At 39.4% G+C, this 14,037-nt stretch overlaps 1 protein-coding gene across 1 annotated transcript; it reads right to left on the bottom strand.

The window, feature by feature from the left end:
- Positions 1-7,329: 7,329 nt before the first annotated feature.
- Positions 7,330-13,722, bottom strand: kiss2 (kisspeptin 2). Its single transcript, XM_059986905.1, has 3 exons — positions 13,643-13,722; positions 13,279-13,381; positions 7,330-8,037 (listed from the first exon to the last, which is right to left on the bottom strand). Exons 1-3 carry the CDS (start codon positions 13,646-13,648, stop codon positions 7,724-7,726), a joined length of 423 nt encoding a protein of 140 aa, XP_059842888.1. The 5' UTR covers positions 13,649-13,722; the 3' UTR covers positions 7,330-7,723.
- Positions 13,723-14,037: the final 315 nt, after the last annotated feature.

Below are 14,037 nucleotides of genomic sequence, written 5' to 3'. Positions count from 1 at the left end.
CAAGAGGGGATTAAGCCAATCAGAATAAGATATGGTAAGTAACAGCAAAACAGGAATAAGACACAGAGGTGTCTCACCTTACACAGGAAGCAGGTACTGCTCCTCCCTTACTTTGGGAGCCTGGGGTAGAAAGTGTTGTACAGAGCAGTACCATGTAGCACTTCCTTAGGTCAGCATACAGGTTCCTCTGCACCTGCAGCCCGCAGGAGATGGTGTATCATGTATACACAGGGTGAAAGAGGTTGCAGCCTCTGTTTGAGTATATGAAGGTTGCTCCTTTAATTTAGCTGCATTTCAGCTCCATGCTCCTAATAGAACCATAGAACACTACAGCACAGAAACTAAGCCATTCGGCCCTTCTAGTTTGTGCTGAAACTTTATTCCGCTAGTCCCATTGACCTGCACCCAGTCCATAACCCTCCAAACCTCTCCCATCCATGTATCTATCCAATTTATTCTTAAACTTAAGAGTGAGCCCGCATTTACCACGTCAGATGGCAGCTTGTTCCACACTCCCACCACTCTCTGAGTGAAGAAGTTCCCCCTAATGTTCCCCCTATACCTTTCCCCTTTCACCCTAAAGCCATGTCCTCTTGTATTTATCTCTCCTAAGCTAAGTGGAAAGAGCCTACTCGCATTGACTCTGTCTATACCCCTCATGATTCTGTAAACCTCTAACAAATCCCCCCTCATTCTTCTACACGCCAAGGAATAAAGTCCTAACCTGTTCAATATTTCCCCGTAACACAACTCCTGCAGACCCAGCAACATCCTCATAAATCTTCTCTGCACTCTTTCAATCTTACTGATATCCTTCCTATAATTAGGTGACCAGAACTGCACACAATGCCCCAAATTTGGCCTCACCAACGTCTTATACAACCTCCCCATAACATCCCAACTCCTATACTCAATACTTTGATTTATGAATGCTAGGATTCCGAAAGCAACCTGATGATCTTTGATCTTTGGTCACCTGGTGTTGAGCGGGATCAGTTGTTCAGGGGATCTCCTGGTCAGTTTGCTTCTAGGCCCGGCCAAGATGACCATTCACAGGTCCAGAAAGCAGACAGTTGAAAGTCCTGCCTGAGCCGATAGCCTGCCTTTGTTCCAATGTTACATCTGTGCCCGTGCATCCCTGGAGAAGGAGCACATGGTTCAGTGGTTTCCTGGACTGTTGGGTCCAGAAGTGTGTTGCAATTATTATAATTGCTGTAACTTGAAACTGTAAATAGTACCAGGAGAGAGGAGTCATGGTTGGGAAAAGGGGAAGGGAGAGGGAATGGAGTGTGAAGCATGAGAGAGGTATCCTGTAATGATCAATAAACTAATTGTTTGGAATCAAATGGCCTCGCTTGGTGTACTTGAGCTGAGTGTGTCTGCACCTGCACCACCCCCACCCCTGGCACTCATTCTCTGCCACCTATTCCCCATCCAACCCTCACAGCTCTACCCTTGCCATTCCCAACATTCTTTGCTCCCATCAGATTTACAAATTCACTCTCCACTCCATGTTAGCAAACACATGTGTTTGGCTGTTTCAGGCATTTACGTATACATATGACCTTTGCACGCTATTGTATATATTTGAACATCTAAGACTTCACAATTGTATTGGACAAAATGGATGAATCGGCATCTGTTCTGTTGGTTGTTTATATGAAGGTTGCATTCTTTGGGGTGAATGAGGACAAAAGAATCTCTTACATCTGTTTGAATATAAATAACCCATTTTACAAAGACCTTTCTTTGTAGTGCTCCAGCTCCCTCTGTCTAAAGGTTCATGTCGCCAACTCCCTCACCTCCTTTGACTTCTAACCAACCTTAAGCCAATGCGATGCACTTAAATTTATCCACACTTCAACTCACCTTCTCTGCTCTCCTTTTGCCCTGCCCATAAACTGGTCTATGTAACTGCCCTCCCATTTTAGCTTATTCCTTAAGTCACATGGAACTTCTGCAACAGGGGCATGAGAGCATTGTAGATTCATCCGGCTCCCTCACTGATGCAGACCTCACTACCACTGAGGGCGCCTACAGGAAGTGTTGTCAAAAGAAGCTGACATCCATCACTCAGGACCCTCACTATCCAGTGTTATTGCTACCATTGGGGAAGAGGGACAAGAGCGTGAAGACCCACACTCAGCAACTTAGGAGCATCTTCTTACACTCTGCCATCAGATTTCCGAATGGCCTATGAACCCATAAATACTACTTCATTATTCCATTTTATGATTTTTTTTAATTAATAGAATTTTATGTGTTGCTCTGTATTGTTGCTTCAAAACAATAAATTTCAAAATATATAATAATAAACCAGATTCGGATTCAGATTTTGATCCTGATTCTGATCATTCCAAATATTCCCCCTCTTCATAATTAATCTCCCCTTGCTGTACTCCAATCTTTGTGATACTGATGCACCATCAATAACTTTTGGAGACGTGAGGCGAGATATAGGCTTTTATTGGCTGGAAGAAAGAACAAGCAGCAAATGACCACCACACTACATCCTCGAGACCGAGGCCAGGGCGGTATCTCCAATCGCCTTTATACCGGGGTCTGTGGGATGAGCCACAGGAGCAGTCAGTGGGGGGAGGGGGTGTCCAGACAGGTATATGTAGTTCACCACAGATACTCTTTATGAATGCCACCATCTAGTCCCCTCACTATATCCCCTGTAATAATCAGCCCCCCTCCATTGGTCTGCCCAATTGACAACAGCATGTCCACTGGAATGCTTTGCCTGCGTCTTTCATATTCTGTGACTGCATAAATTCCCAGTAGGACTCAGACATCATCCTCGAGCAACTGCAGCATTCACAGTCACAGTCTCCATTCTGAGAGTCATTAATTCCGATTGTACATTTATACTTTTAAATTTCCATAATTCCTCCTCTCTAAATTCAGTTGCTGCTTTCTTGTAGGAAGGGGATATCACAAACACCAGGGGTAAACCAGCTCCAAATAGTGGCTTCTCGCAAACCACTACTTCTACTTCTTAGCATGCTAAATTTATTTTAAAACTTCTAAAGCAGAATGGACTTAGGCCTCCAGTTCTTGTTTAGCAATTTGAAGTAAGCTGGGTAATTTCAGTGAGGTAGGGAAACTCACTGCACACATCTATGCTCTGTTTTGTACCAATAAACTAGAATGTGGGATGACTACTGACGGTGATAGTAAGAAGGATTTCTTTGATTTTTCAGCAAAAAGAATATGGTTTCTCTGACACTGAGTCTGTGGCAGAGTCCCTCTCATCCTGCAGTTTGAGAGGGAGAAGCAAAGATTAGTCATATCAGTATTAGACTAGAGTAAGGAGCTGGCCGAAGTTGATAGCAAGGGGACACTAGCTGGGATGACAACAGAACAACAATGGCTGGAGTTTATCAGTAGGACAGATACATCCCAAAGATTCTTGATTGGTCAGAGTCTGAAGGAGATTGGAGCTGAGAGAAAAATTGGATCAGCCATGATGAAAGCAGACTTGGTGGGCCAAATGGTCAACCCTGCTCCTACATCTTATGGTCTTATGTTCTAAGAAAAAATATTCTAATCGCAGTATAAGACAACCATGACTAACAAGAGAAGTCAAAGATGGCAAAAAAAAGGAAAAGGGAGATATATAATATAGCAAAAATTAGTGGGAAGTTAGAGGATTACAAGCTTTTAAAACCAACAGAAGGCAATAAGGAGAGAAAATATGAAAGAAAGTTAGATAATAATAAAAAGGGGGTACTAAAAGTTTTTTTTCAGATATAGAAAGAGTAAATGAGAAGTGCGAATAAATATAGGACCACTGGACAATGATGCTGGAGCAGTGGTAATGCAGCCACAGAAGTAGTGGATGAACTTAACAAGTATAATGCTGGAAGACACCAGCACTAAACCAGAAATTTGAGAATGTCAGTGGGCAGAAGTGAGTGTAGTTGCTATTACTCAGGTGCTTGGGAAACTGACAGGACTGAAGTTTCCTAAGTCATCTGGACCAGATGCACAACAGGGTTCTGAAATAGCTAGCTGAAGAGACTGTGGTGACATTATTAGTGATCTTTCAAGGATAATTAGATTCTGGAATAGTTTCAGAGGACTGGAAAATTGCAAATGTCCACTCCACTCTTTAAGAAAGAATTAAAATTATAGACCATTTAGTATGACTTCAGTGGTTGGGAAGATGTTGAAGTCCATTATTAAGGATGAGGTTTCAGAGTACTTGGAGGCACACAAAGAAATGTGCCAAATTCAGCATAGTTCCCATAAAGGGAAATCTTGCCTGACAAGTCTGCTGCAGTTTTTTTTTGAGGAAATTAGAGGCAAGGTAGACAAAGGAGAGTCAGTTGCTGTTATTTACTTGGGTTTTCAAAAGACTTTTGACAAGGTGTTGTACATAAGACAGCTTAATAAGAGCCCATGGTATAACAGGAAATAAGTTAGCAAGAATAGAATATTGGGTGACTGACAGGAAGCAAGAATTGGGAATTAGGGAGACCTTTTGTGGTCGTCAGCCAGTGACTAGTGGTGTTCCACAGGGGTGGGTGTTGAGACCACTTCCTGTCAATGATTTGGATAATAGAATTGGCTTTGTGGCCAAGTTTGTGGTCATACATAGGGAGGTGAAGGGGCTGGTAGTGTTGAGGAAGCAGGGAGTCTGCAGAAGGATTTAGACAGATTAGGAGAATGGACAAAGAAGTGGCAGATGGAATAGAGTGTAGGGAAGTTTATGGACATGCACTTTAGTAGAAGTAGTAAAGGCATAGACTATTTTCTAAATGGGGAGAACATTCAGAAACCAAATGTGCAAATGGACTTAGGAATCCTCATGCCAGATTCCATAAAGATTAATTTGCAGATTTACTCAATGGTAAGGAAACAAATGCAATATTAACATTCATTTTGAAAGGACTGGAATATAAAAGGAAAGATGTAATGCTGAGGTTTTAAAAGACATTGGTCAGGCCGTACTGGGAGCATTTTTAGCAATTTTAGGCCACTTATCTAAGAAAACAGGAGTTGGCATTAGACAGGGTCCAGAGAAGCGTCTCAAGAAAGCTTCCAGGAACGAGAGAGTTAACGTATGAGGAACGTTTGATGGCTCTGAGCCTATATTTACTGGAACTTAGAAGAATGGAACCTATCAAATATTGAAAGGCCAAGACAGAATGGATGTGGAAGAGATGTTTTCTATAGTGGAGAGTCTAGAACCAGAGAGAGATGAAAACCATCAAAATAGAGGGATGTCCCTTCAGACAGAAATGAGGAGTAATTTCTTTAGCCAGAAGATGGTAGATCTATGGATTTCTTTGCCACAGATGGCCAAGTCATATGGTATATTTAAGGTGGAGGTTGACAGATTCTTGATAGTAAGGACATCAATAGTTACATGGAGAAGGCAGGAGATTGGCGTTACGAGGGATACTAAAATAACCATAATGGAATGACACAGCAGGCTGAATGGGCTGAATGGTCTTATGTCTTGTGGTGTTATGGTCTCAACGTTCTTATTTTATCCACTGTTGCTACATCTGAGTTTAAGTGTTGTGACATCTTTTAAACTTTGTTGAATATTTCATTGTATTAATAGCTCACGACTTTCACTTACAGTGGCTCAGGAAAGAGTGAGATGAAGCAAACAGTACAGATAAGAAATTGTACAGTACACTGTATTACTAAGCAGTATTACTGATTTGAAACACAAGATCTGTAATTCCATTGCAAGCATTACTTTATAAATGTGCCAAATTAACTAAGGTGCAATGATCTTTTCTTTGGAATAGTTCAACCGGCTGAAGAAATGGCAGATGGAATTTAATACAGACAAGTGTGAGATATTGCACTTTGGAAGGAAAAACCAAGGTAGAACATACAAGGTAAATGGTAGGGCACTGAGGAGTGCAGTCGAACAGAGGGATCTGGGAATACAGATACAAAATTCCCTAAAAGTGGCGTCACAGGTAGATAAGGTAGTAAAGAGAGCTTTTGGTACATTGGCCTTTATAAATCGAAGTACTGAGTATAAGAGTTGGAATGTAATGGTGAGATTGTATAAGGCATTGGTGAGGCCAAATTTGGAGTACAGGTATTGTGTGCAGCTTTTGTCTCTGAATTACAGGAAGGATATTAGTAAGGTTGAAAGAGTGCAGAGAAGGTTTACAAGGATATTGCCGGGACTTGAGAAACGGAGTTACAGAGAAAAGTTGAATAGGTTAGGACTTTATTCCCTGGAGCATAGAAGAATGAGGAAAGACTTGTTAGAAGTATAAAAAATTATTATGGGTATAGATAGAATGAATGCAAGCAGGCTTTTTCCACTGAGGCTAGGGGAGAAAAAAACTAGAGGACATGGGTTAAGCATGTAGGGGGAAAAGTTTAAAAGGAACATTGGGCGGGGGGCTTCTTCACGCAGAGAATGGTGGGAGTGTGGAATGAGCTGCCAGATGAACTGGTAAATGCGGGCTCACTTTTAACATTTAAGAAAAACTTGGACAGGTACATGGATGAGAGGTGTATGGAGGGATATGGTCCAGATGCAGGTCAGTGGGACTAGGTAGAAAAATGGTTTGGCACAGCCAAGAAGGGCCAAAAGGCTTGTTTCTGTGCTGTAGTGTTCTATGGTTCTATAAGATTTGACTCTGATCTGATATTAATTCTTAACAGTAATATTATTGTTGCTGTGCTACTATTGTGATTTACTTCCAAAGCAATCTTTTCATTCAAAAAAATTAAAGTGAATTTGACAACTACTATTTCATCTATTTGTGAAATATTTTTGAATTGCCACATGTTTGATGTGTTCTACGAGCAAACTGTTCCAGTGGTGAATCTTGATAAAGTTTAAATTTTCTATAAAGTTATTTTGTATGAGTGGTTTCAAAGTGCCTCCCGTTTGATTTGGATGTTAGAATTCACTTGCAGTAAAAGTAATTTTGATTTCTAATTTCACCTTGATTAATTCTCTGGATGTCCTCTTTGTGTCTTTGAAACAAGGAACGTTTTCCAGGTGACTGAATGGGCCAGTGTATTTGACTCGGTAGCTGTAGCATGTCACGGTATGTTGTTGACCAATGAAAGAAGGTATTAAGAAATTATCCGACCATGTCTACAAATGTCTATGTATCTTTGAGGCCATTATCGCGCTACCCAGTTCACTGCAGCACAAGTTGCCTTATTCAGTTATTAATTGTTATTAATATTGTTATTCAGTTATTAATTGGTTAAAACTTTATCTTGAGCGGGTAATTAATGGGCACGATTTTTTTTGAACTTTCAAAACGAATACATAGACCAACAAATACATCGTGATAATCCAGCTCCACACTTATACTGGAACGGAAATTGAATTCTTTATTTGATGTAGAACCAGTTGAAAACTGACATTGACCGACAATACACAGAGAAATGGATCTAGAAGTGAGATCAGTGTCTTTGATATTCTAGTCGACATCGAGATCATTCAACACGCGAGTCTACTAAGATTACAAACTAATCCATTTCTGCTACATTTATTGTGTACCTGGACAGAATTAGCTCGCGTTACATTACACATGACATACAAAACTAATGCAACTCTGCTGGAATTATCAAAGTATCATTGGAACGACGCAGATAACAGCAAGTCACTTCTGGTCTCCATGGATACTGCAGTTTTACATCGCATTAACTGAAACGGGGGGGGGGGGTGGAACACCATTCAACAAGCCTCTAATAGAAATAAATCTAGCGCAGACTGTTAGCAATTGCTCTGAAGGACCAGGCATGCCGGTTTCTTGTGCTTCCAAAGATAAGGGAGCTTGTTCCCGTTTACCGCCGTTTTCCAGGCCATTGAGCTGGCGTCACCTCTCTTTCCGAACCGAAGTCCAAACGGGTTGAAGTTAAATTTACTCCTTTGGAATCTCAGTTTGCAGGAAATCTGACTCTCCAGGTCGCTTTCCTGGAGAAAGTAGCACATGCTAGACTGTTCCGATGAGTTCTGGCCATCTAAATTCCGAGCCAGGACGAGGGAGTTGCCGGGAAATTCGGACTCGCGGGCCGGGTATATTGAATCTGCAACAGGAGTTAAAAGTTGTTAAGAAAGGGGAGAAGGGAGAAAAAAAATAAAATAACGAACGTTACAAACGTTCAGGCAACGTCCGTGGAGAGAAAAAAAGAATCCAAGTCATTGTTTTAGCATAAAGAGTCATTGTTTCAGAACTGGGAAGGATAGAAAAAGAAGATAGTTTTAAATTAAAAGAAAGTATGAGGATGGATCTTCGATCTGAAGCCTTAACCCTATTGGTCTTGTCACAATCTGCCCTTACGTTTTTAAAGTTTGTGTTGAATTTTATTTCAGATATCCTGCATTTGCAATTATTTTGATTTTCAAACGTTGGAAAGTGGCCATCATTGCACAGTTCATTTTGATTCTAATGCGACCTGACACAAGTATATAAAATTACAAGTAGCTTAGATAGGGTCGATAGAGTCTTATTCCCAGGGTGGAAATGTCCAATGCTAGAGCACATGGTTTTTTATGGTGGGTGGTGGGGCATATGGGCAATGCAAGTATTTTTCTTACATAGAGAGTGGCTACTGCACAGAATGCACTGCCAGGGGAGCCGGTGGGAGCAGAAATGATAGCAATATTTGAGGCGTTTAGACAGCCCATGAACAGGCAGAGGACCAAAGATCATGTGCTGGCTGATAGAATTAGTTAGATTGGTCATGTGGTCATCTCATGTTGGACCATAGGGCCTGTTACTGTGCTGTATTGTTCTATGTTACTGTTCTAATTAAATGTTGTCCCAAAACTACCTAGGTTGCTAGGTACTTGTAAAAGTATCAAATGGTGATTCAGTGAAATTAGAATTGAAGTGCGGAAATAATGTTGATTAGGATAAATCCAGAGTTTCTTTGGATCTAATTATTTTGCAATGCAAAATCACATTGATAGCTAAAAATAAATTTTTTTCTTTATTTTTCTTCCGAACCAAAACTAGGTTAACAGATCAACTTTCATTTCAGATCAGGAATTTTTGTAAGGATGTAAGAAGCTGCAGAGAGTACAGCATTCAGCCCAGTACTCATCCCCATTATCAGAAGTATATTTAGTAAACACTGCATCAGCAAGGTAACATCCATTATAAACATCTCCTCCATCTGGGCCATGGCATCTACTCGCCACTACCGTCAGACAGAAACTTGAAGTCCCACACCTCCATGTTCAAGAACAGCCACCTCCTTTCAAACCTTTGGTTTTTGAACCAATCCACACAACACTAATCACTCCATTTGGCAAAACCATGACCTCTTTGACCACTGCACTACAATGGACCTTTCTTTTTGGTTCTAACTGTTTTCATGCTGCGTTCTAACTGTGTTTATGTTTACTGTGAATGCCCACAAGGAAGTAAATCTCAGTATAGCATATAGTGACATACATGTATTTTGATAATAAATTTACTTTGAACTTCACCCTTTCTCAAATAATTTATGTTTTTCCTCCTGTGAATGTTGTGTCTTTAATACTACGGTATATCTAATGCCACGCTGCTGTGAGTATTTTTTCATTGCCCTTGTTCACACATGTACAAGTGCATTTGACAATAGCTTTGACTTTGACTTCAAGATCACTGCAAACAGCAATTTTATCATGGATATGAAGGAACATTTATAAGCCAGCATATCCCACCCTTGCACCTTCAACAGCATTGATCATCTTTGCTGAATGTTCTTTGATACCTTTATATAACATAAAACAATTATTCTCCCCTTTAGAAAATGTTGCCCAGCATCAGTGGTGCGCAGAGTGATAGAGTAATGACAAGAAATGGGGAGAGTGTCAAACTTCTCCAACCCATTATGTGAATGTGCTCTCTGATAGCATTCTTAAATGATCTAGAACCAAAGATAAATTATATTGACTACCTGGAATCCAAACATCATTTGCAGAGCATGGAGTTTTTTTTTAACCTTCAAGCTCATTTTCCCATTGAATTTGTCTATGGGTGACTAGTGCCTAACTTCAAAACCTTTTATTTTTTTTCCACTAACAATTTTGTTTAACGTTTAATTTAACCTAATGTACCATTTCCATAGAGGGAATTTCATAGTGTAGCTGTTAGTGTAACACTATTATAGCAGTAATGACCCAGGTTCAATTCCCACCACTGTCTGTAAGGTCTTTGTACATTCTCCCTGTGAACGCACATGGTCCTGATCCAGATGCTCCCATTTTCTCTCACATTCCAAAGACATATGGGTTTGTAGGTTAATTGGTCAATGGTGACTTGGGCTTGGTGGGCTGGAAGAGCCTGTGACTGTCTCTAAATAAAATTAAAATAAAAACAGTTGGCATTGAGACATGTTCCTAACCTTGCTTCTCAAAAGACTGGTTCCAATATTTAGAAATGTCCTTAGCCCAATACTTCCTGGAATATTGATTTACCTGAATGTGGGCATCACTGGCAAGACCAGTAGTTTCTGCCCATTTCTAGCATCTCTGGTTGCCTTCAGAAGGCATTTAAGAGTCAACCCCTTTGCTGTAGGAGAGTAGCAGAGAGTAGCAGTTTTTCTTCTCTTTAAGGACATTAGTAATACCAAATTAATGGTAGTTTCACGTTCACCATTGCTAATAGTTTTTGTTTTAAATTCCAGATTATTAACTACATTTCAAATGCTGCTATGATTAGACTGAACTCAGGCTCAGCTGTAAAACTGGAATACCAGTTGTGTAATAGTTTAACTACTGCATCATTGGCCTACTCGTTGGTAGTAGCAGCTTCTCTCAGTCACTTCCCATTACTATTTTAAACTTTGATCAGTTTAAATGAACAATTAATTCTAGAAAGTCCACTTGGTTAGTCTAATCACTCTTCATATCTGCATCTATAGAGGTCAGATATTATCCTGGGAATTCTTCACTACACTCCCTCTAAGGCCAATATATCCTTTCTAAGGTATACTTAACAGAATTATTCACAGTACAGATGTGATCCAATCTGCACTGTACAGCTGAAGTATTAATTCTATCTGCTAGTATTCTACTCTTCCAGATATAAGGGTCAGTATGTTACTTGCCTTTTTGCTTCTACATGATATTGAAGGTATTGGTATGTATATTTCTTTAAGACAATGTCTATCCATCATCAAGGACCCCCACCACCAGGTTATTACCACCACCAGAGTAATAGTTATTACCCCTCAGCCATCAGGTTCTTGAACCAAAGGGGATAACTTCACTCAACTTCACTTGCCACATCATTGTAATATTTCCGCAACTTATGGACTCACTTTCAAGGGTTCTTCATCTCATGTTTTCTTTCTCTCTCTCTCTCTCTCTCTCTCTCTCTCTCTCTCTCTATATATATATATATATATTTTAATTTTATTTTTGCTTTTGCACAGTTTGATGTCTTCCGCACTCTGGTTGAATATCCAAGTTGGTGTGGTCTTTTATTGATTATGTTATAGCTATTATTCTATCATAGTTTTGAATATGCCTACAAGAAAATTAATTTCATATAATATGTGATTTATATGTACTTTGATAATAAATTTTCTTTGAATTGTGAACTTTGTAAGCTCTTTGCTCCAACCTTAAACAATCTTAGAATTTACTGATATTTCTTTCATTTTTTTCTTTCTTTTGCACACTTAAGGATGCCACTTACATTCAATGTTCACACACACCTTCTGCTACTAGCGCGCAAAGGAATTTAAACTTCACACAAAAGGTTGTCATCCCTATCTCAATGGCATATTAAGTATGTTTCACAATCACATTTCATTTTCCAGATTCTGATGTAGATGGTGTTTTGACAGCATAGAAATGTCTGCAGAATTTAAAACTGGCTTATTTAAACTGTTTTTATTGAAGGAATTATTCAGTGTGTACATACTTCACTGGGCAAAAATTGCATAGCACAAGATTTTTGTACACACTGATCATTACAAATTAAAGGGAACATTGCTTACATTGTTTGTCTTTGTTTAAGAAACTTCATTATCTGGCTTTGCACCCAACATTCAAGACATACGTTGGTGTGGTGAATGAATGAACCTCATTACTGGTTATTTAAGGCAAACCATTAGTCACAGGCTACTAGTTAGTGAACCTGATCTGTGTCTCTCCTCATAGTGTCCTACTGTTAAACCAGTTTTCAAACTGGATCGATAATATGCCTTAATTCAACATTGGCTATAATAAGGTCTTATTAAATGAAGGAAATCCAAATCAATAATACCCCTCACCCACAGATTAGTTTTCACCTCAGGTTTAAAAACAACAAGTGCATTAAGCACAAACTACACTCTCTAATTCCTCCAGATCAGATGAAATATTTCACTGTGTTCAGACACTCCTTGCTAAATTATAGATGTTGATTACTTTCCAGCAGCAGATGTTTGGGAACTTCTTTGTTTTCCTCCTCTCACCTTTCATAGTTTACTGCGTACACAGTTTTTCAACTGGAAGCGATGGTTTCTCTGTTGAAAAAAAAACTTGGGAAGACAATAGGCATCTACTTTTAATCTCCAGAGCACTTATTACTTGTCATTGCTACTGCTTAACCTATTTAATTTTTAATTTTAAAAGATGACAATTTTGAAGAAGCTTTTTGACTGTTCCAATAGTCCTTTGCTTGGGATGGTTACTATGTTCAATCTTTTGCAAATGCTGGTGCAAATTAAGTATTCAACAAAATTCTTAATCTTTGTTAAAACATTACTGTTAATCATTTTACGGTTCTCTCTTTGCTCTTAAACACCCTCTTATACCCAAACTTAATTTTAGGTCTTGTTGCATGTGGCTTTTGATATTCCTCATAAGTTGCTTTCCACACCAAATTTTGCAGTTCTTCTTATTGTTGCTTTAATCTAGTAAATTGTTAACTCAGATAACTGAATAGGGATCTGGTTGACTTAGTTTTCACCAAGAGTATGTTGTAATAATTATCAATTGTTCTTTTTCTCTCTGCAATGCCAGCGTTTAATTTTAGTTTGAAATTTCGAGGAAACAATGTTGCCCGAGGTAGTTGCCTCGACCAGAATCAAGTTTACTAATTGGTATGTTACTGAGCACCCTAGAGCAGTAATTAGATTTTGCAGAACCGTGATGAGAATTAGAATAAAATTATAACAACTCCGTTCAGTGGCAGGTATGAACATTCGCTCTCGATTGTCTTTACAACACCAATTTATAGTTTCCAAACTAACTGAAAACACTATTACATTATATTTTGACTACTTTTGTCCTTACCCAACGAACGAATATAATTTAACGACTACTAAACAGCTTGGTACACTTACCCACGGAAACAAATTTATCATTGGAGACCGGTTTCCCAAAGTATCCATTTTGGCAATGTACTATGACAGCCACGAACAACAGCAGCCTGATCATCTCCCGAATCTGCTCAGAGAGGATAAAACACAAAGCACACTGATATCGGTTCTTCTGAACTCGTTAAAATTTCTGGTTGGAAGGCAGGTAAGGACACGTCTCTCAATGATGAGCTACTTCAACTGACTGAATAACACAACACATCCCTGCTTAGTTGCCGTCAACAAATTCTAATCTGAATGAAAATTGTTTTAAGTTCTTTCTGCTTGAAGACAAAATGATGGGCACTTTTTACAAACTATCAAAAAACAAATCTACACTTCTTCTTACCTGCATTTTAATGAGCAGGGAGCCACGAGGCAAAATCGAAAATTGTCCCCACCGATCTAAGAAGGCTGGTGTTGGTTCGAGGCTGCCCGGACGGCGGGGGAGCTGTCCCTGGATAGAGATGCTGAAAGGGGACTCCAAACTCTCAGAGGTACTCCAAAATGGTCGAACCTGTCCACATGCAAGACGCTTTTATTCCCGTTCACGTTTGAAACCCAGTCGTCATATCCCCACCTACTGATGTACGTCTATTTAAATGTTTGATCCAGACGTTTTTGTGATTATTTATTACGGAAGGATGAATAAATGGCAAATGTATGATATGGAGTGACGGTGGACGTCAACTTTCGCGCTAGTTTCATATTACCATTGAATCGATTCTTCTCCAACAATACCAT

The sequence above is a fragment of the Hypanus sabinus genome, chromosome 13 (genome assembly GCF_030144855.1).
Source record: "Hypanus sabinus isolate sHypSab1 chromosome 13, sHypSab1.hap1, whole genome shotgun sequence".
In the NCBI taxonomy this organism is placed as follows: Eukaryota; Metazoa; Chordata; class Chondrichthyes; order Myliobatiformes; family Dasyatidae; genus Hypanus; species Hypanus sabinus.
This window is presented reverse-complemented; position numbering and strand designations above follow the sequence as displayed.